Below are 26,371 nucleotides of genomic sequence, written 5' to 3'. Positions count from 1 at the left end.
ACCTCCATCCATCCATCCATCCATCCATCCATCCATCCATCCATCGTCTACCGCTTATCCTGTATTCAGGGTCGCGGGGGGGCTGGAGCCGATCCCAGCTGTCATTGGGCGAAGGCAGGGTTCACCCTGGACGAGCTGGCTGTCGCCCTGCATGGTTGACTCCGCCGTCAGTGTGTGAATGTGTGTGTGAATGGGTGAATGTCGGTCATTATTGTAAAGCGCTTTGGAGAAAATGAGGCCATTTACCATTTACAGGTCGCCAGTCTATCACAGGGCTAACCATTCACTCTCACATTCACACCTACGGGACATTTAGAGTCATCAATGAACCTATCCCCATCCTGCATGTCTTTGGACTGTGGGAGGAAGCCGGAGAACCCGGAGAGAACCCACGCTTACACGGGGAGAACATGCAAACTCCACACAGAAGGGGCCCGGGCCGACCCGGGAATCGAACCCGGGACCCTCTCGCTGTGAGGCGAACACCAGTCCCACTCTGCTAATTCAACAATACTGGATACCGCCTTAACCTGTATGATTGTTTGTGTCTTGAATTGTTTTTTTAATTTTCACATTTGATAAGTAATAGAAAATCACTGGTAGATATCACATCTACACATATTATTTCAAATAGTGGAAGTAGACCAAATAAATCAGTTGTTTCAAAGTTCTAGAGTTTAACCTTCAGATTGAGATAATAATCGGCCTGTTTATCAGATGAAATGCCAACCGTGTTTGTCTTGCAGTGTTTTATGCTTGGATGAGAGCACTTAACTTGAAACTTGAGGACTTCAAGTTGTTTTTTTATGTCTTTTATGTCTATATATAAACACATGATGGGCCAGGTGGGATCTTTCAAGTAGATCCATTTGCAAACAGGACATTTTATAAAGAATCTCCTGTACTAAAGCATGGATTAGAACAATGGAGGAGAAAATATTGACGGTCTGGTCGAAATGTGGGAGGAACAGTTACAGGTATGTTTATCTAAATATGTACAGGTTTAATATTCAGACACTCCTCAAAGCCACACAGTAGGGGGCAGCATTTACCTCCCAGCTTGGTTGGTAGGCCGCCATTTAAACTAGAGAAGAAGAGAGAAGACCCGAACGTTGGCCTGATGTTAGCCGCCGTTACTGTTACCATCGTTACTATTAGCATCGTAATTAACGACGTTAGTAAGAGAGTAATGCTCCCCACTGGCCGTAAAACATGCTGAACAAATCCAAAGGAGCGGGCTTGTGTCTAAAGGAGATATGTTTCCAAGCTGTCAGGGAACATTTCGCTGCCCTGGGCACAGAGGCTGTTCTTGGTGAGTTAATGTTAACGTTAACGTTAGCTATGTTCCTTTAGCGCTAACGTTACTTAGCCTTGGAGAATACGAATAGCTGACGCACAGAACAGGGAGTTACGCTAACTAGAAGCTAGCATGTCATTACCGTTAGCTAACGTCATATAGCGCCTAGTGGAGACAGTCGGCTTCACTGAACTCCTGTCAACACGAGACGTTTTCAAATGATGTCCATGTTTTCCTGTCAACGTCCCAAACTAGCACACAAGAGGTTTCCCCCTAAAATCTCAAAATTGTCAGAATTATTGTTCAACGTTACACATAATGTTATGCACAGCATTACAATGAATTTGACACTCAATGTAACGCAAGTGATTTTAACCGTTTAAAGTTGCTTCAGTCAGATTTAAGGTCCTTTGGCTGCCTGGCCTCTCACTTTTACAAGATATTTCTTAGCTATTTTTTTTCTTCAGTTTTGTGTTTTGTTACTGACCTGCGTTGAGGGAGATGTGTCCTAACATTGACCCGTCTGTCATCATGTAGATCTTCCAACGCCTCTCATTAAGGACCTTCTTCCTCATCTGACTGTATGTCAGCTGGATGAACTCCAGCCTGCCCTCAACCAGAGAGGTAAAAACTAGTTGACGTGCAAAAAAAAAAGTGTGTTGTATGTATTCTTGGTTTTTAATCTGGTGAATTAAGATAATTAAGTTTCCCTTTGTTGTTTGTTTGCCTTGGCTCAGGGATATCGACTCACCCTGGGTGGATCGGAATCCTACAGGATATGAATGGACCTTACCATGTAGGTGCAATGTCTTTTTAAATAATGAGCGATCGCATATACTGAAGTAAGAACCTCCTTGTTATGTATCCTGTGTTGCTTTTCAGGTATTGGACTTACACACGGAAGAAGAGTCCAAACACGAAGTTATGAGGATGCTTTTTACTCTTGTGTTCTATGGCTTCACAAACCCCTTCGTCAAAAGGAACATCACAAATTTAAACACCCCGTCCTTCCTGTGGGCTGCAGCCAAATGTATCAATCATTTTTTACTCATTACACCAGTGGACAGTTTAACTGTGGAGCGGCGGCCTCTGCTGGACCTCTTAGAGACGCGTATCCTGAGTGTTGGTGTATCACAGTGCATTGATCTATCAAAGAGAAAGACACAAACTGCGTTGTATGTCCTCCATCGCCTGCTGGACCACGGGGTGGCTAAAAAGATTGTGGTACATGTGCAGTGTCCCATAGTGCTGGCCTGGATCCTACATCGCAGGGGGTCTCAGTATGTAAACCCTGAGCTGAAGAACTTACTGCACAGCAAAAAGACGAGCTGTTTTTCACAAGCCGCCTCAGCCAGTGCCGGTCACAGTTCAGGTCACGAGACCAGGACTTCAGAGGATCAGGATGATGAAGTCACTCCCTGCAAACGCCCAAAGATGGATTGTGCGTCAGTGGAGCAGGAATCTGGAAAGGCAAACATAACTTTGGACCCCCAGGTTCTGTGTCAGACCTTCAGTCCGTGTGGTGGTCCCTCACCAGGGGCTTGTCCATGGGGACAGATTGAAAATCTGGAGATCAGGCAGTGTCGGGCTGACTCCCTCAGAGTGCTGAACTCTGCCCTGCCCTCGTTTTACTGCCTTCGCTCTCTAACTCTTCACAGTGTTTGTAAGTTTGCTAATTAATGTGTGCGTGGGTCATTATTGTCTTGGTAAAGTGCATCTGTCCTTGCATACTAAGTTGGTTCTTTTTAAGATACATTTACATACATACAATACAATGCAGGTGACTATAAATGAATCAGTTATGCCCACTGCATTAATACATAGCAGCTCTTTTGGGGCACGCACTAAAGTAAACACATTAAGCTCCATTCTTTTGTTACAGAGAAAATCCACCCTGACCAGAAAGTGTTTGTTTTTTTGTGTTTTGGATGAACTGAACCTTGAATGAAAACTAAATATTATTCATACAGAAGGTGTATTACCATTGCACTGTATTTGTGTTTAATAATGGATTTTGTACTTTCTTTACATTTTACAGCACTGAAGGGTTAATGGTGAGGCATTACTGCTGTGTGTCGGAGAGGAGTGCAGTTTTAATGTCTGAAGTTTTACATTGAACTGCAGTCAAATATGTAGATTTATTTAAATACATTGGAGCTAGACAGCATTGTTACATTGAATCAATTTAATCAGTTGACAAAAATGAAATGGAAAATATTATTATTAAGAGAATAGTAACAACACAAGATGACACATTTGTTGTTGCAGGAATGATGTGTTTTTGGTTGTTTGTGCAGCGATCTTCAGGGAATCGGATGTATTGGTCCTGGCCATGGCACTGGAGCAGCTGTCCAACAGCTCCCACAGCTGTCTTACTGATCTGAGCATCAGTGTCCTGCCGGACACCAAGCTGGTGGAGGTCCTGCTGGATTCAAGCCCCAAGCTGATGTCCCTGCACGTGGAGATCCAGACTGTGATGTGGGGACCAAACTTGTTACCATATCATCCCAGTGCGGCTGAGTCACACAAATCAGGTACTGTGAAGCTTCTACCAAAGTCAAGTATTTTAAGTGTATAATCCAATTAGAAGTCAACGTCACGTTTACACCACTGCAGTGGCGTGTGCATTGTGATGGCAGAAAAACAGCGGAAACAAGTTGAAAAGGATGATATCTTTGGAAATCAAAATGTGCTGTTGTGCTCTAGGATGTCAGAATAGGAATGCAAAAAAAAGATGATCTGCATTTATATAGAATACCGTTGTAAAAGTCACCCTTTGAAGCAAAACGCAGCCATTAAATGGACTGACATCTCTCTGACATCATCACACAATGATACTTCAATGATGTAGCTAATAACGTAACATTAGTAACATTCTCAATAGGCTACTTTATAATGTAAACACCACTGATCAACCTTAGCAAAATTAGCATGTTAGCAGAAGTAGCATGTAAACAGTTTAGCTCGCTAATGTTATAACATCGCTGATTAAAGGCAGAGTAGGTCATTTGGAAAAACCTCAGTGACTTTGAACGCGTCACCGAACGGAAAAAGACCCGCTCCCTTCATTCAGACCTCTGTTCAAAGCCGCTCCCCGAGAACGCCAAACGAGTGCTCGAGACCGGCAGAGTGCTCAATCAGGAAGTAAGCATTGACAGACAGGCAGGCCGTCCAATTATTTTAATGGGCCCATCTTTTTTTGATTGGACTGGTTTTTTACAGTCCCGATTATTTTATTTTCATGTCAGACCATTTAAAATTAAATATTAAAAAAATAAGTCAGAGGCGTGAAGACACAGTCAGACAGTTGGGTTAAAAAGGTCTTGCAAACTTTGGTTGAGAAAACTAAGGTCAACAGTGAAATTCACTAAATGTCCATCATAGACATCCATCACAGTTTTTCCGATTGATTTTGATTGATTGATTGCATTTTAATAATCCCCAGGGGGAAATTATTTTGCTACCAAGCCACCACACACAACAACATACATCAACAGGACAGTTGATACTGAAGACAGGGCACAGACAGAATAATGCTCAAGTTACAGGAATGACACCAGAGTTGTATTAAACTTGCATATGGTTGAATGCACTTATTGTTAGTCACATTGGATAAAATAATAAATGTCATGTCATGTTTATTTCAACCTAAACTGTCTGTTTTAAAGACTTTTCAAAAGGGATACAGAGTTCTAAATACTAATACTACTAATACTAGAGCTGTGTAGTGTATACATTCTCCACATAAGCTGACAGTCTTCCACCCTTCAACAGAGCCACTGTCTCTGGAGAAGCTGGACATCAAAGTAGCTGAGCTCCGAACAGATCTGCAGTTGGTCACATCTCTGCTGAGACGCTGTCCACGTCTCACCTTCCTTCACGTAGCCGGGATGAGATTACAGACTGGCTCCTCTGCCAGCCAACTCCTCACCACTCTCTCAGGTAAGAGACACAGGAAGGGGTTCATTTTCATTTGCCTCAGAGGGCTTTAAAATCTGTACAGCATACAATATCCTCTGTCCCTCGACACTCTGTCAAATAAGGAAAAGTCCCTGAAAAACCTTTAAGTAGCCTTTAAGTAAGACAGTGTTTTAATAAGAGTTGTTGCTATGAATGATGTGAGCAGCTCTGCTAGAGGACTGAATGGATCCACAAAAGGACAGTTTAAACTTTGCAGCATTCACAACATAAACTACAGATTTAGCTAGAATAGCTAACTAGAAGGATGGGTTCAACACATTAAGTTGAAAGAATATTAAAGCAGGACAGGAACCGCTCACTGGCTGCACAGTCCTGCTCTGTGTGTCTCAAAGTCTGATACATCTTCTTCCTCTTGTTGTCCAAAAAGTATTGGAAACACATCCGTGAGCCTTCATCACCATCCCACATACACCATCCTGCTGCCAGAAATATTCATTCTGTTTATTAAATTTCAAGTATTTTGGGACATTTGTTATAGTAAATAGTCAACATGTAAGAAGTAAAGATGGCCAAAACATGGAGACCACAAGTGTATATCTTCATAAATGACATCATAAATGTTATATATTTCCAGTCCTAGTTGTAGTAAAGAGGAGTTCAGTCACATCATTATCCATAGATCTTTGCTTCATATCTGCCTGAACGATTTATCTGTTCGACATATGGTTAACTTTTAGAGTCGAATCACCTCCTGAAGAGTCTCAACCTGGAGGACATGAAGCTGTCTGACTGTCTCCCTGAGATCCTAAACCTACTGAGTGATTGCAAGTTGGAAGGTAAGAAAAGGAGAATGACTCTCGACTGCAGGAGAGCCATCGAGCTAACAGCGGTTATTAGTCTTGAATTAAAACTATCTCAACCAACATGGAGCATAAGAGCAAATGAAATAGATTTTTTTCTTCCTCAAACTGAAACTATGCTGGTGAAATGTTTTGTGGTCTCGCTGGTTTCAGCTCTGTGTCTCATTGAAGTATGAGCATCACAATATACTTAAGGTACCAAATACATTGTGTAGAATAATATATTGGATTATAATTATTGATTAATGTTCAACACTTAAATGTTTAATGTTGTGGCTCATTTTTATGACTTTGTATACTGCAGGGTAGTTTAATCTGATAAACACATCATTTATTAGTTAATTATATATTTAGTTGTAATAATCAGAATCTGCAAACTGCAAAGTACGTTTTTTCTCATTTCTTATTCTGTATTGCCCTTTTGTCTACTTTTTTTATCTATATTATATGTATTAATAAGACATAACATGCAAAAGTTGGTTAATGCATCTTGCAGAGCTAAAGTGACTTTATTCATCTCCATCAGCGTTTCTTTTCTTATTGGGCGGTCTGAAACTGAATTCACCATCTTGTCGTTGTCAGAGCTGCAGTTTAATGACTGCCGTCTTCTTGAGAAGTGGAGCAACAAGGAGGAGGGTCTGCAGCAGCTTGTGGCCGCTCTGAAGAGGGTGCCTTCCCTCCACACACTCAGCCTGCCTCAGAATCGCCTCGGTGAGCACATCCTCCACTTCTTCACATCAACAGGATTTCATTCGGGGATCCATCAGTACCAACACTGACACCCAGCCAGATCCAAGCAGTGTCAAGGCAGCTCTGGTTGCTATGTCACTGCTTCTGTCTTTAGTACCATGTAATGTGCCTTTGAGTACCTTTTAAAAGCTATGTACTACATCAAATGAATAATCGTGAAGAATTCTTATTGCTTGTAATAAGCTACATTTAGAATGCCAAATCCATATTTTCAATTATTTTGGTGAGAGTAACTTAAAAGTAATGCAATAGTAGTGTAATGCCTTACACGTAACGAATGAGCTTGAAATGACAGTAACAAGTAATAAATAATGCATTACGTTTTTGAAGTAACCTACCCAACACTGACTACGCTATACTACAGTATTTACAGACCTCCTCTTTCTATGACGCCACATTGATGCGATGCATTGTAGTGACGAGCAGACACCACCAGAGGTCGTCTCTATAGTGTCGCAGGCAGCTGAGCTCAGAAAGATGGAGACTCGGTGTTGCCTTAAAAAGCTTATAGTTTATTAGTGATGTCAGATTGGTCAATTTTGCTTTGGAGAAAAACTGCATATTGATGTGACATACAGAGACCCTTTGTTTTTCCTCTGATGCACCACTGATGTTTATTTTGTTTTCTGTTGAGTTTGCTGAAGACCACAAATTAATCCTAATGTTGCTCAGTGTCTGCTGGACTTGAGTTGGTATCAGGTTCCTCATCTCAACATGAAAGGTGATAATAGGTGTGTGTTGCGTTCACAGCTTGTTTCCCTGCCTCAATATTAATACATGCAGGTTTAAACCGTCACGTCTGGACAGGCATGAACAGGTTAGAAGAAAAGCATTCTGCCCCACTCAACAGAGACCTGTATATGTGCTATGAGTGTATCTCTAAATCATGAATATTTAGACTGAAACTTTCAGCTGAGTTCATGAATGTGACTGTCTGTCAACAGCCAGGAACGTGGGAGGGCTGGCGGAGCTGTTCTCAGGATCCTCGCTGAGCTCAGTGAAGCGACTGGACATCAGGTAAGACCACAGTAACACTTTGGTTGATTATGCTTCTGTACTTTTAATTAAGTGACTCTTTAAATGTACGACTTCCAGCCTCCTCTGCTGGTGTCCTGTGGACGGTGAATTCTTGTTGTTGTTTTTATAAGATCATATCTTTATTTCAACGTGCTGCCTTTCATCCATACCAGCTTCAACTTCATTCAGCCTACTGAGCTGCTGGAGTTCGCTGACAGGTTGAGGACACATCGTCCAGCACACAGATTGATCCTTGACCTGAGGAAAAACCCCGGCGACCGCGACCGCGACACATGGAAGACTGCACTGAACCGACTGCGTCCGTTCTGTGTTCTGCTGGTGGAAGGATGGAACTCCACCAACAGCATGGCCGACTACATCAGCAACATGTGAACAAAGTGCCCAACGCCTCCTGTGGGACGCAGCACCTCATGTAAAGTTTGTCATTTCCTGTTTGACAGAAGCCTGGAATCAGATCAGACACCCCAGTTTCTTCAAGTTTTGAGGATTTTCTTGAACCCCAGCTGCACCACTGTCACATATTCGATCCAGTATTGTGGAATTTGGCTCTATTTTCACCACGTCTAAACAGCTTCCATATGTCTAGACTGTGATGTGCAATGCAACATACAACGACAGCATGTGTGTCTACAACATACTGAGCACTCACATGGAAACCAGAGGATTGGATGAAGATAGTGACATTTATTCTTTCTGTCATAATTACAATGATTTGTAAATAAATTATTTTGCTTTGTTGTTGCATTGTGTTGCACATTTAATTGGTTCTATGCATTTTACTTTTGTAACGTTGACTTTGTTCTTTTGCTTCACAGTTGAAAAATAAAAAAGCTTCCTGTTCGTTTGACATTTGAATCATTTATCTCTAACATTGAAAAGAATCAAGAGCTCCCTCAGGAACACAAGGTCTTAATGCACCGGCCATGATCTGAAACGTATCTAGGAGATCCTAGACTTTAACCATAGTCATTGAAAAATGTGCATGTCTCAAGGACCGACGGGCAAAGTTTACATATAAAAAATAAAAAATGTTACATTTATATATGTATGCTTAAGCGTACAACGCACCAAGACCTGCAGCAACGTGGCGTTCACCTCTAACCAGTAGAGCCTAATAAGCTGCAACAATAACCTGATGGACAAACATGTTAAACCATCATTTATCAGCAGCTGCAGTATGAAACTAAAGAGACTAGTGAGTCTCCATCACATCAGTTCATTTAGCTGCTGATGTACCACAGGCGTTACTACCTATAACGTTAGCGAGTGTGTGTCTGTCTGTTTTAGGGGACCCTGAATGTTTACTGTACCAGAATGTTATTTTTGTCAAGTGACATGAATGTTATTGTGTATCAAAACTGAATAGTATCCAGATCCAATGTCAACAGTACAAGTTTTTATTATTAGTTTTTATTATTCGTTTTTTACAGTTTGCACTGACACTGACATTTCTATGGAAACTATTAGGGTATTTTTATTTTCGTAAAGCAGCTGTCTTACACCACAGTGAACACATTGTAGCGATGCGCGGTGTGATGGCCAACTGCTGGTGGCGCGTGCGTCTCATCCCCGGAGTCTGGACAGCAGGATCACTCTGGAGATACCGACGGTCTCAGCGGAGCAGAGTCGGATCAGGCTGGCCGACTGGTAGACGGTACCGTGAGTACTGGGTCACTGTGTGACGAGACTAACCATCACGGTCGCCACTGAACGAATACAGACGCTGTTGTGAACGTGATTTCCTGTTTTCTTTGGTTGATTTGTGGGGATCCGGTAAAACCCGGAACCTAAACCATGTTCCTCCATGTCCAGATATTATAATTGATCTCTATAAATACGTTTGGTAACAGCTGTACTCATGAATAGTACCTGTCAGCTAACTTGAGACAAAGTGTGATTGATTGATGTTAGATATGAGAAACTCTTCATTCGTTAGTGAAATTAATATTTCTCCTCTCAGGCAATTTACAAATTTAGTGGAAGTTACAAATCCATAGTACAGTAATGAGTTTGACAATTGAATGGACTATTGTGTGTATGATGACTTACTCGATGAAATAATTCATACGTTTTGAAGAGAACGTAATCAGTTTTGATCAAGAAGATATATTAAATTGGTAATTGTTCAAATTGTCGATCATTGTACGTACTCATTTGCATATATGTGCTAAAACATTTGCAATTTGATTAAAAGGTTTATGAATGTTTTCTTTGTGCTGCAGCTGCTGCACAACCAATACAATTCCACCTCATATTAACCTCCAGTTAGTTGTACAGCGGCTGTTTTAGAAGCAGACTGGACCATTACGGACTGCGCTATTATATTTATTATTATCATTCACACAGCTCTATTTCTTAGCAACAACTTTATTGGGAAAAGTGTCTTCATCACACATGTAGGCATCAGTTGGATCTGATTGTCCAGAAATAGTCATTACATTCAACACCAACAACTGGTTTTCTTCTCAGCAGCAGACTGTGTGATGTGTGATGAATATTTAACACTCAGCTATGGATTTTCAATGGCAGATGGAAAGATGTGGGAGCTGAGGTCAGAGGTCATGTCGGGATGCGGTCGCGGAGGTACTCCAAAACTGCATCCGTTCCCTTGGCCACGATGGCTGCTCTGGGTGCCCGGAAAGGATTCCCATCCAGACTGAGACACCTGAGGGACAACACACATTTTACTTATTTTTTTAGACTCAATATGAACACAGATCATTTCCTGTTCAACAACACAAAACACAGTGAAGTACTTTAGATTAAGACAGTTTGCAGGTCAGTCACACCTCCTGGTTGCCGTATGACAGAAAGGACATTACTGAGGACGTGTGCTGCAGTGAAGAAGACGACATACCTGAGGCTGATGCACAGGCCCAACTCAGGGGGGACTTTCAGAATGTCGTTGTTTGAAAGGTCCAGTGTGGACAGATGGACCAACTTTATCAGACGATGGGGGTCAACCTGGTCCACCTGGTTGTTACCAAGCAACACCGTCTCCAAGGACACCATGTCATAAAGGACTTCAGGGAATGACTTGAACCTGTGATCAGTAGAAACAGTCAGTGGACAAACTGTAGGAGACAGTGTGTCCCAATAAGGTGGGCCGCATCCTTCAGAGGACGCGTGCTTCGTGGTCTACGTCAGCCGGGTTCTTTGAAGAACGCAAAGGCCGAACCCAGTAGTCTCCGAAATGAGACGGTCTGTTGTCAACCATGATAGCGATCTAGTAAACATACAGTAGTGCTGCAGAGACCTGGTGCTCTTTTTTTGAAACACAGATCAAATGAAACTGCAAAAGCTAACATGATGAAGGTTTGGAACAGGACAGGTCCTGGATCAGTGACTTACCTGTTGGATTTGAGAGTGATGGAGCGAAGTTTAGTTAAGTTCTTCGTTTCAGACGGTAAATCGTTCAGCTGGTTATTACTGAAAGAAGAAAAGGCAGAACATATATTAACCCCTTCACTGCAGTTTTGTAAACTTAATATCAACCTCCAGTTCTAAAAAGTGAAGCCAAAGCCGAAGCGCCTTAAACTTGCATTCTCTCTGCTGGCCATCAGGGGTTGACTCCTCTGGTTGCAAAAAGAAGTCTGATTGCATGGAAGTCAATGAGAAAATGAGCCTACTTCTCAGTAGATTTATTATCTCAGTCAACATTGTAACATTGTAGGTGTGTACCTGAGGTCAATGTGTATCAGCTCCAGGAACTTGCCAAGGTCAGGAGAACAACAGGTCAGTCTGTTGAAACTCAGATTGATATCCGACAGTGAGGAGAGGAACTCCACCAGTCTACGCACACACACACACACACACACACACACACACACACACACACACACACACACACACACACACACACACACACACACACACACACACACACACACACACACACACACACACACACACACACACACACACACACACACACACACACACACACACACACACACACACACACACACACACACACACACACACACAGAGAGAGAGAAGGTTAGCAACACAAACTCTGATCTCCATCACACAGTGATAGTGATGATGATGATGATGAGCAGCGTGTGTGTACCTGGCAGGTATGGAGGTCAGCTGGTTCCTGCTGAAGTTAACACTGGTAACACTTTGACCTGCTGCAGCATCAAACAGCTCATCTGGAACATCCGTTGCCTTCTTCTCACTGAACACAAACACTCTGTTAAGTCTATTAACTCCAACTAACATGCAGATGATCGAAACCAGTTTGAATTTTGCCATTAATGTGTTTGACAGGAGAACATATGATGATGCTGACATAGTAACATGACTTCAGTGATTTCAGTATCATGATGATTTGGTAACGTGATTTCAGTAACGTGATAGGGTAACGCGACTTTAGTATTGTGATGATATTGTGGGGCCCCTGGTGATTCCCTTCCCCAACTACTATTTTTATATTAAGTTCAAGTACATAAGTGACAAGTGTGTGATGGTGAACACGAGTGTTTCACTGACCTGTACTCCAGTAACTTGAGAGTTTTAATGCTGTGCACATTGACCCTGGCCTGACTGGGTAAGGTCATGGCTGTCTGTCCTTCCTCTTCTCCATCAGGATCCTCTGCAACACACAAACACACACTGCATGTTTTCACTGTGTGCTGCTATTCATTTGTCACAAATACCAAAACCAGAGTTTTACTTCAGTGTTTTCTACTTCTAACCCCTACAATTAATATTAATATTTGATGAAATGTAGTGAGCTTCCAGTTGAGATGGATTAGGTGGCGTAGCAGCAGGGAGCCAAGCACACACTGGATGTAGAGGATCAGGTCAGCTGGTGTCTTCTTACTGAGAAACAGCTCTTACTTCCTTTTATCAGCGCTTGATTTTCCACGTATATTGTAGTTAGATCAGGTCCACTTACTCACTTTATCACAACTTTAAAGTACATCCCAGAGTTTCAGGAGCCACCACATGACCAAAGACATGACATGTACACCCGAGTCCTCCTCTGAGAGACCTTTAAGGACGTGAATTCTTGGATCAATGGATCAACCTGCGGTAATATAAACAGTGGACTGTACCTTTAATTCTTCCTCTTAAATATTTCAGAAGCTCATTGGTTCCTTTCTGTGAGGAGGACAACAGGAGATGAGTGCAAGCAGTTAGAATATGAAGATGAATGTTACCAGCTGATATATACCCACAGATCATCCTGTAACTATCATCATATGATCAGTGAACACTACTGCATTGATGTACATTTTAAAGAGAGTCAGATAGATAAGTGTGTTTCCTAGAGTGTGTTTCCTAGAGTGTGTTTCCTAGAGTGCGTTTCCTAGAGTGTGTTTCCTACAGTGTGTTTCCTAGAGTGTGTTTCCTACAGTGTGTTTCCTACAGTGTGTTTCCTAGGGTGCGTTTCCTAGAGTGTGTTTCCTACAGTGTGTTTCCTACAGTGTGTTTCCTAGGGTGCGTTTCCTAGAGTGTGTTTCCTAGAGTGTGTTTCCTGGTGTGTGTTTCCTAGAGTGTGTTTCCTACAGTGTGTTTCCTAGGGTGCGTTTCCTAGAGTGTGTTTCCTACAGTGTGTTTCCTAGAGTGTGTTTCCTAGAGTGTGTTACCTACAGTGTGTTTCCTACAGTGCGTTTCCTACAGTGCGTTACCTAGAGTGCGTTACCTAGAGTGTGTTTCCTAGAGTGTGTTACCTACAGTGTTTCCTAGAGTGTGTTTCCTAGAGTGCGTTTCCTAGAGTGCGTTTCCTACAGTGCGTTAACTAGAGTGTGTTTCCTAGAGTGTGTTACCTAGAGTGTGTTACCTACAGTGCGTTTCCTACAGTGTGTTTCCTAGAGTGTGTTTCCTAGAGTGCGTTTCCTAGAGTGTGTTTCCTACAGTGTGTTTCCTAGGGTGCGTTTCCTAGAGTGTGTTTCCTACAGTGTGTTTCCTAGAGTGTGTTTCCTAGAGTGTGTTACCTAGAGTGTGTTTCCTAGAGTGTGTTTCCTACAGTGTGTTTCCTAGGGTGCGTTTCCTAGAGTGTGTTTCCTACAGTGTGTTTCCTAGAGTGTGTTTCCTACAGTGTGTTTCCTAGAGTGCGTTTCCTAGAGTGCGTTTCCTAGAGTGTGTTTCCTACAGTGTGTTTCCTAGGGTGCGTTTCCTAGAGTGTGTTTCCTACAGTGTGTTTCCTAGAGTGTGTTTCCTAGAGTGTGTTACCTAGAGTGTGTTTCCTAGAGTGTGTTTCCTACAGTGTGTTTCCTAGGGTGCGTTTCCTAGAGTGTGTTTCCTACAGTGTGTTTCCTAGAGTGTGTTTCCTAGAGTGTGTTTCCTAGAGTGTGTTACCTACAGTGTGTTTCCTACAGTGCATTTCCTACAGTGCGTTACCTAGAGTGTGTTTCCTAGAGTGTGTTTCCTAGAGTGTGTTTCCTAGAGTGTGTTTCCTAGAGTGTGTTACCTACAGTGTGTTTCCTACAGTGCGTTTCCTACAGTGCGTTTCCTACAGTGCGTTACCTAGAGTGTGTTTCCTACAGTGCGTTACCTAGAGTGTGTTTCCTAGAGTGTGTTTCCTAGAGTGTGTTTCCTAGAGTGTGTTTCCTAGAGTGTGTTACCTACAGTGCGTTTCCTACAGTGCGTTTCCTACAGTGCGTTTCCTACAGTGTGTTTCCTAGAGTGTGTTACCTACAGTGTGTTTCCTAGAGTGTTTCCTAGAGTGTGTTTCCTAGAGTGTGTTACCTACAGTGTGTTTCCTACAGTGCGTTTCCTACAGTGCGTTTCCTACAGTGCGTTACCTAGAGTGTGTTTCCTAGAGTGTGTTTCCTAGAGTGTGTTTCCTAGAGTGTGTTACCTACAGTGTGTTTCCTACAGTGTGTTTCCTACAGTGTGTTACCTACAGTGCGTTTCCTATAGTGTTTCCTAGAGTGTGTTACCTACAGTGTGTTTCCTAGAGTGTTTCCTAGAGTGTGTTTCCTAGAGTGTGTTACCTACAGTGTGTTTCCTACAGTGTGTTTCCTACAGTGTGTTACCTACAGTGCGTTTCCTATAGTGTTTCCTAGAGTGTGTTACCTACAGTGTGTTTCCTAGAGTGTTTCCTAGAGTGTGTTTCCTAGAGTGTGTTACCTACAGTGCGTTTCCTACAGTGCGTTTCCTACAGTGCGTTTCCTACAGTGCGTTACCTAGAGTGTGTTTCCTAGAGTGTGTTTCCTAGAGTGTGTTTCCTAGAGTGTGTTTCCTAGATTGTGTTTCCTACAGTGTGTTTCCTACAGTGTGTTACCTACAGTGCGTTTCCTATAGTGTTTCCTAGAGTGTGTTACCTACAGTGTGTTTCCTAGAGTGTTTCCTAGAGTGTGTTTCCTAGAGTGTGTTTCCTAGAGTGTGTTACCTACAGTGTGTTTCCTACAGTGTGTTTCCTACAGTGTGTTACCTACAGTGCGTTTCCTATAGTGTTTCCTAGAGTGTGTTACCTACAGTGTGTTTCCTAGAGTGTTTCCTAGAGTGTGTTTCCTAGAGTGTGTTACCTACAGTGTGTTTCCTACAGTGCGTTTCCTACAGTGCGTTTCCTACAGTGCGTTACCTAGAGTGTGTTTCCTAGAGTGTGTTTCCTAGAGTGTGTTACCTACAGTGTGTTTCCTACAGTGTGTTTCCTACAGTGTGTTACCTACAGTGCGTTTCCTATAGTGTTTCCTAGAGTGTGTTACCTACAGTGTGTTTCCTAGAGTGTTTCCTAGATTGTGTTTCCTAGAGTGTGTTACCTACAGTGTGTTACCTACAGTGCGTTTCCTAGAGTGCGTTTCCTAGAGTGTGTTACCTACAGTGTGTTTTCTAGAGTGTGTTTCCTACAGTGTGTTTCCTACAGTGTGTTACCTACAGTGCGTTTCCTACAGTGTTTCCTAGAGTGTGTTACCTACAGTGCGTTTCCTACAGTGTTTCCTAGAGTGTGTTACCTACAGTGTGTTTCCTAGAGTGTGTTTCCTAGAGTGTGTTTCCTAGAGTGTGTTTCCTACAGTGTATTTCCTACAGTGTATTTCCTACAGTGTTTCCTACAGTGTGTTTCCTACAGTGTCTTTCCTACAGTGTCTTTCCTACAGTGTGTTTCCTAGAGTGTGTTACCTACAGTGTATTTCCTACAGTTTGTTTCCTACAGTGTGTTTCCTAGAGTGTGTTACCTACAGTGTATTTCCTACAGTGTGTTTCCTACAGTTTGTTTCCTACAGTTTGTTTCCTACAGTGTGTTTCCTACAGTGTGTTTCCTACAGTTTGTTTCCTACAGTGTATTTCCTACAGTGTATTTCCTACAGTGTGTTTCCTACAGTGTATTTCCTACAGTGTGTTACCTACAGTGTATTTCCTACAGTGTCTTTCCTACAGTGTGTTTCCTAGAGTGTGTTACCTACAGTGTATTTCCTACAGTGTGTTTCCTACAGTGTATTTCCTACAGTGTGTTACCTACAGTGAGCAGGTCTCTCCTGATTCCTCTCAGTGGGTTTCCCTCCAACAGTAACACCTTCAGATCTGGCAGCAGGCTCAGAGCTGCTGGGAGACTGACAGAGAAACATCCTACTGACTCACAGTGTTTACCTCTACATATACATATAAACCTACTTAGCTTTTGTCTGGAACACTTCACAGTGTTACAACTAGGCATGGGACGAAATGAACATGTCATGTCACAGTCATCATGGCTAAAATAATTGCAATCGTCCAGATAATCATGCCAAGGCACGGTGCAGATCGAATGACCCTGGTGTGAGTGCGCCCTAAAGTACGGATTGTTTGGCCAGTGTGAGCGCTCCGTTCCAAATACACGTGTACATGTTGATGGCCGATGACCTACGCGATGATGTCATTGTTGGTGAGGTCAAGACGTGTGAGCGTGCTCAGTAAGGTGATCTGTTCAGGGAGGACTTTGATCTTGTTGTCTCGTAGTTCAAGAAGAGAGATGGCTTTCAGAGAGGTCAGCTGCTCCACCTCCAGCTGCTCAATTTGGTTGTTCCCCACATACAACTCCTACACACACACACACACACACACACACACACACACACAGTTATCAATAAATAAATATATGAACAGCAGTTAATAACTAATAATAATAATCAATTTATCATCACAAGCTTATGAAGTACATACACATGACTTTGAATCATATTTGCAAGGTAATGTTGACCATAACGCTCTTATGGAACAAACTGAATTGTGCACTTTTGCTGCTGTACCTGTTTCATTAATAACACAGCAGAATATACACCTGGGGAGACTCATGTTGCTATGGTTACCTTGAGCACTGGTGCAGGGAGCTTTGGGAGGAGGCGGAGCTTGTTGTGTCTCAGGTAGAGCTGCTCCAGAGCAAGCATCTCTGATAGGTTGGCAGGAATGTCAGTCAGCTGGTTGTTGCTACAGTCCAACAGCTTCACGTCTGTGAAAGTCACAACACACACAGATGAGCGGGTTGTATGCAAACTTTGTAAACTCATTCTAGAAGGATAAATGGATGTTTAAAAGTTGGTGGTTATAAGCCTCCGGCGAATGCAGCGCTCAAAAGAATAGTTAATACTTCTAAGGATTATGTCATAAAACTTAGTAGTTCTAGTAGATTACAAGTAGATGATTCAACGGATCCATCTCAAATTTGGTCAGCAGGAGCTTCCCAATGGTAGATTGTGAAGTTTTTAGATATTTGTGGAATGGCGGTGCCATTGTTTTACTATGGAAACTGTTGTAAATTGAGTTTTACATTGTCCAATCTCATGCTCACTTCACATGATGGGTAATAGTCCTGGCCTGAAGTAATCTACACACTCATATTGAGTTATTCTCATAGTGCCACCTGACACATTAGAACGTGTCAAATGTCCAAATTGCCCCAAATTCAAAAAAGCACTCCACGGGGTCATTACTAGTACACCCGCCAAGTGTGAAGTAGATCAGATGAGCGGTTCTCAAGATATGTCAGGAAAGGAAGATTAAGGCTTTTAATGTGAAACATCTGCAGTAAGTGTTACATCGAAAGAAAGAAATGTAAACAGCTTTAAAGTGAGAGCAACAGGGTGGAGAGTGTGACACCATGGAATTAGTGTTGTTATACTAATATGATCAAGACAACAGGAAAACATGGAAGATGTTAGGCGTTTACAGCAAATTAAAACCGGAGCAGGTGATATTAAAGTATATTAAGAACCAACAGGATGTGTTAGAAATGATAGAACAGCCTGGTTCCTTCTACTGCTGACAAATAAAGGCCCCATGCAGGAAGCTGACACACCATCGCTGGTCTTACTTGCGAGCAGAGCCAGACTGTCGGGCAGACAGCTGAGCTTGTTGTGGCTGAGGTTCAGTTTCTGCAGACGAGTGAGACGACCCAGACTGGAGGGCAGGCCCTTCAGAAGGTTGGTGGACAGGTCCTTCAACCAATCACAACAGACGGGACACCTCCATCAACCAATCACACAACACAGCAGAAAGAGGCTGGTGGGAGTGAAAGCATTGCCCCGTTGATTACATTATCTATTATTTTGACATTGATTTGTCACCAACCAGAGGATGCTGCTTCATACTTTGTATGATCACCTCAATCTGACAGCCGTAACGTTAGAGCACTTTCACGTCAACATTATCTGGGCCAAAATGATTGTGATTCACAAAGTTATCTCAATAATAATCCAAATGTGCTAAAAACTGTAAGACTGTAAACGGCACTAAAACATACTGGAATATAATGATAGAACACAATATTTATACTGGGTAACTTTACATTTAGTCTAGAAGCAAATTACTATTGCATCACAGATTGAACACATCTTTTTTTAGTGAAGTTCTTAAAGGAAAAATTTAAAATTAATGTATGAATAATAATAATGCGTTAATAAATAGTGCGTTGTGTTCTTTTATGATGATTCCTGGAGCCTATTTTTTAAATCAGGCTCTATTTTTCACTTCTCAACAATGAACGCCAGTTAGACAGCTTTTTTTATTCACTCATGTGACAATATTTATGATTATTCCGATAATGGAAATTGTCCACGATCAATTTAGAGGGTTTTTTAAGTGCCGATCCTTGTTAAAATCATCTATCCTCCCATCCATTTCTGAAAAGTTCAGAGATTTCCATCTTGAAGTGTTCTGAGTGGCCACACAAAACAGGTGGAGCGCTCAGAGAAAATAGGCCCTCTCTGTTCATCCAGAACAATTGGAAAAAACATGCTGGTGCTCATAAAAAGACGCTATGTGGACACAGGCCTTATACACTACATACAGTATGTTAGTTACCAGCTGGGTCAGGTTCTCCAGCTGTCCCAGTTCCTCCGGCAGACTCTCCAGCAGGTTTTGCTGCAGTGTGATGCTATAGAGGTTCTTCAGAGTATACACCTCCACTGGCAGTGATGTCAGCTGGTTATGACTGGACACACACATTAGATTTTAGTTTATTATTTTCGATTGGACCCCTAAAAAGTGGCCAGGCTTTAAATATAACACTCAGAACCACACAACGTCTATCACTAAATCACTAAAAGTTTCAAACTAATTGATGATGGCTGTTATCTCATTGGTTGAAACTGGTTGGTACTAGCTTACATAAGCAAACATCATATTTTGTTTTACAGGAAAAAAAACATGACTGGATGTTGATTAAAAACTTATGAAGGAATTCTTTTTTATAATTGGTTCGGCATATGTTGTTCAGTAGATGCACAATATGACCAAGGAAGTGTTTTTCATTTTATTAAGGGCTATTTATTAACACGTCCACAAGCGATGTCTACTTCCAATACGGCTAGTTTGATGATAAACTGATTATATCCAAGCTTGACAACACATTTCAGATTGAGGGGAGGATGACTAAGAAGAGGAACTACAAGTCCTCATTGGTGTGAACACAGTGTAAAAAGCCAGAGCAAGAATGTAAAATGTAAACAACTGACTGTAAAGCTAAACATGGAGGTAGAGTGGTAAAGTTTTAAAATATTAACTGTATTTTATCATAAAACACCATAGCATTATAGTTCAGTTCATTGATGGGATACATCAAATATTAGTGAGTGAGTGAGTGAGTGAGTGAGTGAGTGAGTGAGTGAGTGAGTGAGTGAGTGAGTGAGTGAGTGAGTCAGTGTGTGTGTGTGTGTGTGTGTGTGTGTGTGTGTGTGTGCGTGCGTGCGTGCGTGTGTGTGTGTGTGTACCTAAGTCGTAGCTGCTGTAGCTCCTGCAGGTCTCCAACAGCGCTGGGTAAACTTGTCAGCTTGTTGTCATGGAGCTGCCAGAGAATTACGTAAAAAATGTACATTTTAGGTTCAGAGCTACAATGAAAATGATAAATGCTACGGACGTCTCAGTTAATGCTGATTTAAAAAAGATGCTAAATATATTTACTCAGTGAGTTAAGAGTCTCGGTACACTTGTACAGGTAATGAGTTAGGCTCAGACCACGTTACAGCTGGGAATCAGTTGAAAATGTTCCAACACGGATACCTTGAATTTGATACCGATAGATAGAATGATTTTCTTTACTTAGTGAGAGCAGATCACATTAATGATAATGTATGTGATTTATGTAATGTACATGAAGGAAACACTGTCCATACTTTGGATCACATGTTGAAATGTTTCTGATTTTGCTTGCAGGTGAATGTTTGTGTTGTTGAACTTGTTTGATTTCTCTGTTTCTAAGGCAACAGAGCAATTACCGTAAAGCACCGAAATTTGGCAACGTTTACAATACCTGGTAGGACCAACATGATCTGCCTCTCCATTCATCCATCTGTCTGCCTGTCCACTTATCTCTCCGTCTGTCTGGCTATCTTCCTGCCTGACCGTCTGTCTGACTTTCTCTCTGTCTGTCCCTCAGTCTGTCTGCCTGTGCGTCTCTCTGTCCCTCAGTCTGTTTGTCTTTGAACAGGTATAACAACTAGCATACATGAAAGGTGGGAGGAGTTACTGAGTGGTGTCTTACTCAGCTGGTGTTACTTACATCCAGCGTAGTGAGTGCAGGCAGTTGTCTGATGTCATCAGACAGTTGTGTGAGCTGATTGGATGAGAGCAGTAGTTTGGTGAGTTCAGTCTGTTCCCACCAGCGATCTGATGCTCCAAAGGACACATTTTGGTGGGCTTCCTCTGGCGTGTCAATGTTTAGACGATAAACATCCTGAGGGACTGAGAGACACACACACACACACACACACACACACACACACACACACACACACACACACACACACACACACACACACACACACACACACACACACACACACACACACACACAGAGTACACACCTTTAGCTGGTTAAGGGGAGGCAATTAACCACTAGCCAATTCCCGCCTCTTTAACAGACTGTCCAATCACGGTGAAGCATCACCCAGCTCTGACCAAGGTCCAACAACTATCCAACTCTGCTCCATATACTCTCATTATCTTCATGCTCAGGCTGGTTTCCTGTATTTGGAGTCCTGATTAGACGTTGTGTAATGGCGAACCTGTGAAGCTAACATTAGCAGAGTATGTTAGCACTTGATTAACTAGCCTCTGCACTTCTATGCTACGCTAGCTACTGAAGGTTTACTAAATATATGTTAATGATTGTAACAGTGACTAAAGAAGGAAGTGTTGTTTCTTAATTCCAGACGATATGTTGGTTCACTTAAACATCCAGTTTCTATCTTTATGTCTTTAACCTGATTGACATCCTGATACATCTGTCACACACAGACTGGAGACCCTCCTGTCTAAAAAGTAGATTTCTTCAGGGAGTTCAGTTAGTGTGGTCTCCATGGTAACGCAGCTCTGACAGCTTGATGGAGTAGCAGTGTCATTGGTGTTCAGGCCCGGACTGGCCATCGGGAGAACCGGGAGGTTTCCCGAAGCGCCGGCCTATGATTGGCCTGCTGGCCTGCGTCTCGCTCTTTCTTTTTTTTTTTTATGTCTGCCGGTCAGCTGGCGCCGCGGCTATCTGACTTTTTTTTTCTAAGTCAGAGATGCAGGCCTGGCCAATCAGAGGCCACTCAGGCCAGTAGCATGTGAGGAGGACAAGGCGATTGGTTTGTTTTGATTAACACCCGCCCCAACAGTCCGTATCAACCACACAGACAGCGTGCGGAGGAAGGGGTGTGTGTGACACTGATGCTGAAGTCGCGGTGTGTGTGTAGCGAGCGCCGAGCAGAGAGGGAGAGTCGAGGCTTCGACTAGTACTGTAAACCATGGACCCCAACTCCCCGGGTAAAAAAAAAAGAAAAGGCGGTGCCGAGAGGGAGAGAGAGAAAAAAAGAAAGGTGCTGGAGGAGGATGCGGCCAAATGCCGTAAACTGACAAATTTATTCAGGTGTTGAATTTTGCCGTCTGTTGCTGACTTGCTGTTATGTATCCCAGCCCTATATTAGAATATGAGTCAATATTATGTGATTGCTTATTAGGAACTATACTCTCGGACTGTATTATACATTGCGTCTATCAGTGTGTGCATGTTCTGTGAACATGTATTCAAAGGCTGTCCCCTCATAGCTGATTAATTGTTTGATTTGGACTTTGTTGTCTTTGTTTATTAGGTTATATTGTAGGCTACACATACAAATTATGCCAAAGAGGCAGTTGACATTCCACATGATATGATGTTTAAGTAACCTTGGCACTGCGTTAAACCTTTATTCTCTTCTAGTAAGTGTGTTAGTGGATTTTGCTGAGGATTGTTGTGTTACTGTATTTTACCAGCCCGGCCCCAAACACAAAAGTTACTGTATATTCCTAACTTAGTTTGTACATAGGTCCCATATTTGAACTTCTATTTGGAATGCAGTGTGTGTGTGTGTGTGTGTGTGTGTGTGTGTGTGTGTGTGTGTGTGTGTGTGTGTGTGCATGTGCGTGTACATGCGTGCCAATGCATGTAGGTGTGGGCGTGAACGTGCGCGTGTGGGCAAGGCCAGGGTGGCCTGGTTACATGACTGACTCCTGGCCTGAAAAAGTCTCCCAGTCCGGCCCTGTTGGTGTTACAATGTGATGACTGAGGACGTCGTTGGTCTGTAACACAAAAATCATCTGAGAGATCTCAGTATTAAATGTCCTGGACGTGACGGCAAAGTACACTATTTTAAGAGTCAATAGATGCGTAGCCTTGAGTGTTTCTTTTGGAAGGATCACGGGGATCATGTGAACAGGTTTTTATTGCATCATTTTATAATGCGTAGAGATTTTTTAAAATAAATTGGTGATAGATATTAACACCAGATGTGTTTACTCACAGCAGCAGTCATGCAATTTATTTAATAGTTTTAAATGCAGTTATTATTTAGTCTACTCTTTCTCCTCTCATTTATTCTTCAAAAACTAGATGAACACAGCTTTAATGTACCTGTTTCGAAATGTAAAAACTGTCTTATTAACTTTGATTAAAATGTATGTCTTTGTTTTGTATTTAACGTTTTAGTACCATTTAGACTTGATGTCAGCGTGGAGCTGTAGCTAACGTTAGCTAACAAGTGACAGCACCACAGATATAAAACAAAACGTATTATATTGTTATTATATTATACATGTTTTATCTCTGGCTCTTACCTTCCGTTAGCCCGCGGCCAGACAGGTTGAGCTGGCCGCTCGCCCTGGCTGCCTTCAGCAGACCGGAAGGGATGTCCGGCCCCGTCTCCTGCGTCCTGAAGCCCGCCAGAGAGTCCACCTGGCCCGCTCTTTTAAATCGAGACATTTCCCGTGTGTCTGGTCACATTAGTGTTTACATTCACATCCAAACTGTCTTCAGCCCGCAGCGGCAGCACACTTCCGTGTTCTTCTTCTTTGGTTTCAGCAGCCTACACGCTCGGCGTACTGCTGCCCTCTAGTGTTGCTTTCTTTCTTCTTCTTCGTCTTGTGATTATGGCGGTTGGCACACATGTAATGGTGCTACCGCCACTAACATGACAGTAATGATCCTGGAAGCCTTGATTCTCGGACAAACATGAGACCTTATTTAATAAATATGTATGTACAGTACCAGTCAAAAGTTTGGACACAGCTTCTCAATAAATGCTTTTTCTTTATTATTTTATTTTTATTATTATTATTATCCATCCGTCCATTGTCTACCGCTTATCCTGTATTCAGGGTCGCGTATTATTATTATTATTATTATTATTATTATTATTATTATTATTATTGTTATTATTATTATTTTGTACATTGTATATTCATATTGACATCAAAGCGTGTCTCATCTGGGATGTTTGACTAGTTGATTTATGGAGATTTAATCCTAACAGATCCTAACAGCAGGGAGACAACCGGAGAACTGTGCTTGTATTCTGTTGCATGCATGACAATAAATGGCTGTAAATGGCTCATTAACAGAGCAGATAACACACCTGACAACCTACCTGTGGACTGTGAACTTTGACCCCAGTTACAGCGAGGTGTGTGCGAGCTGAAAGTCCAGTCCCGGCATTCTGTGTCGACTCCATTTGTTGTGTTCTGTTCGGGATGAATCCGTCTCTTCTTGAGTTGTTGGTCGTGCTGCTGTCTGCCTCCAGCTGCTCAGCTGACACAGGTACAACCTTCATATTCTGTTCCATCTCTCAGGATATACATATGATGTTTGTGTTCTCCATTCAACTTCAACAAGTGATTCAACTAACAATGACAGCTGAAATAATTATCTTTATTGTTGTATTACTCAAAACGTTGCCATGAAGAGTCTTTATATTTTTCTCTCAAAACATTGTGAAATTATTCTCAAAATAATGGCATTCTGTGTCATAACATTAGAACACATTTTCCTCTCTAATATAACAGCTCTGTACCTGAATATTTTGTCTATACATCATTTTCTTGTAAACAACAATACACTCAACTTGTCTGAGCTGTTTCTTACTGTCCATCACCAGTCTGTCTTCAACGTGGCTCAAGAGAGAAGTTCTCTTTATCATACGTGTGTGTGTGTGTGTGTGTGTGTGTGTGTGTGTGTGTGTGTGTGTGTGTGTGTGTGTGTGCGTGTACTAGCTGTGCAGACTGGCCTGCGAGCAGCAGCAGGATCTCAGTCAGGGACTCTTCAGCCCTGGTTGGTGGGTCTGACAGCTGTAGTTGTTTTCCTCTTCATCGTCTTCACCATCCTGATCGTCCGCCGAGTACTGAGGAAAAACAGGTCAGCTTCACACACAAACACACATTACATCACACTTACAAAGTATAATCACAGTATTTAAATCACAATACGATCTTACTGAGATTTTAAACCAATAATAAAAAAGAATACCTTTTTAATATGCACATATTTTGTCAATTTTTATTATGCACATACCATATCTCCTTCAACTGCAACTCATCTTATTGCAGTAAAATATGCCAGTTAAGCAGACAGACTGACCAACAGTGTCATTAAAACCTAGAAACACCAGAAACCAGATGGATCCAGATCCATTAAGGTTGCTGCTCGAGGTGCTGCTCTGCTGCTTGTGTTCTTCAGATCCACCCGTCGCTCCTCCGCAGTCCAAATATGGTCACTTCCTTCACTGGTTACAAAAATGTCAAGATGGCGATGGCAAAAATGCTGAACTTGAAGCTTCAAAACTGTAGTTCACAAATTAGACTTAGAGAACGATGGACTATTCTACTGTCGTGATTCTTGGATTCATACATTCTGTGAAAGCTGCAGGTGAAACAGGTGAGAGGTGAACCATTGACCCATCTGCTGGTTGTTGTCTTGTGTTGCAGGGAGGATGAAGAGTTGATGGGTTACAACAAGACCGAAGAGATAGATGAGGGTGATATCTATCAAACGAGTCTGTAGAAACCCAGCGGACCAAGTCAGCTGACCAATAAGTGATCTGTTCACAGAAGACTTAAATTCAATGTTGTCCTTTCTTTTTCAGAAACACAAATGGAAAAATAAAAAAAACAAATGGTTATTCGATTTGCATTTTTAAAAACATACTTGATTTAAATTGCCAGAAATTGCGCAAGACATTTAAAATCCTTGGGTTTGAATATTTCACTTCATGAACTGTTTTCAGTCACCACCAGAGGGGCCCATACAACAAAAGAAGAAATGATTTACTGACACCAGATAGTAGAAAACAAGACGAGTATCTGGCTGGACCGAGTGTATGAAATGCGTTCAGACCTCTTTCATCCACCTGCGTATCATAAACCTGCCAGAAACAAATGACAGGTAGGTGGTGAAAACGACCAGGGGATGCTTATCCCTCAGATTACTTTGATGCAAAGGATAAAACTACAAGTCACCTTCAGGTCATGATCTCATCATGTGTATCAGTAGCCACAGCAGCCTCCTCCACCTCTTCCTGTCCAATGTCCTCACAGATATGTCTTCTTTACCTGAGCAAAGACAATGAAGACATAATAATGCCTGTAAAACACACAGTATCATACAGCTATATTACAGTCTGAGGTGCATTTCAATGGTCTGAGCTCACCTGCACTCACTCAAAACATTTAACTCATGCTTCAAAACAAAGTTATTGTCTCATAATTATAAAAAGTGCCCTCAAGATGAAAAGTGCCTTTGCCATCGTGTAAACTATGGTGGTTAAAATGTTTAGATGTTTTTTAAGTATGG

At 42.1% G+C, this 26,371-nt stretch overlaps 2 protein-coding genes and 1 long non-coding RNA gene across 3 annotated transcripts; 2 read left to right on the top strand and 1 right to left on the bottom strand.

The window, feature by feature from the left end:
- Positions 1–1,105: 1,105 nt before the first annotated feature.
- Positions 1,106–8,713, top strand: lrrc41 (leucine rich repeat containing 41). The gene is made up of 10 exons (XM_084011166.1): positions 1,106–1,312; positions 1,835–1,921; positions 2,035–2,093; positions 2,180–2,960; positions 3,595–3,831; positions 5,072–5,239; positions 5,956–6,054; positions 6,661–6,789; positions 7,773–7,845; positions 8,019–8,713. Exons 1-10 carry the CDS (start codon positions 1,213–1,215, stop codon positions 8,236–8,238), a joined length of 1,953 nt encoding a protein of 650 aa, XP_083867292.1. The 5' UTR covers positions 1,106–1,212; the 3' UTR covers positions 8,239–8,713.
- A 1,457-nt stretch (positions 8,714–10,170) lies between these two features.
- lrrc40 (leucine rich repeat containing 40) lies at positions 10,171–23,621 on the bottom strand. Its single transcript, XM_084012289.1, has 15 exons — positions 23,365–23,621; positions 20,792–20,973; positions 20,004–20,077; positions 19,096–19,225; positions 18,107–18,230; positions 17,106–17,245; positions 16,664–16,836; positions 16,280–16,370; positions 12,930–12,975; positions 12,361–12,463; positions 11,939–12,046; positions 11,548–11,658; positions 11,218–11,295; positions 10,724–10,909; positions 10,171–10,531 (listed from the first exon to the last, which is right to left on the bottom strand). The coding sequence occupies exons 1-15, from the start codon at positions 23,507–23,509 to the stop codon at positions 10,426–10,428; spliced, it is 1,797 nt and encodes a 598-aa protein (XP_083868415.1). The 5' UTR covers positions 23,510–23,621; the 3' UTR covers positions 10,171–10,425.
- Positions 23,622–24,013: 392 nt separating this feature from the next.
- On the top strand, positions 24,014–25,640 carry LOC311015178. The gene is made up of 3 exons (XR_014597333.1): positions 24,014–24,343; positions 24,796–24,937; positions 25,507–25,640. It is a non-coding gene; the product is annotated as an uncharacterized lncRNA (long non-coding RNA).
- The last annotated feature ends 731 nt before the right edge of the window (positions 25,641–26,371 follow it).

Source organism: Eutrigla gurnardus (assembly GCF_963514095.1).
Source record: "Eutrigla gurnardus genome assembly, chromosome: 6".
NCBI classification, from domain to species: domain Eukaryota; kingdom Metazoa; phylum Chordata; class Actinopteri; order Perciformes; family Triglidae; genus Eutrigla; species Eutrigla gurnardus.
The sequence above is the reverse complement of the archived record's forward strand: the minus strand, read 5'-3'. Positions and strand labels throughout refer to the sequence as shown.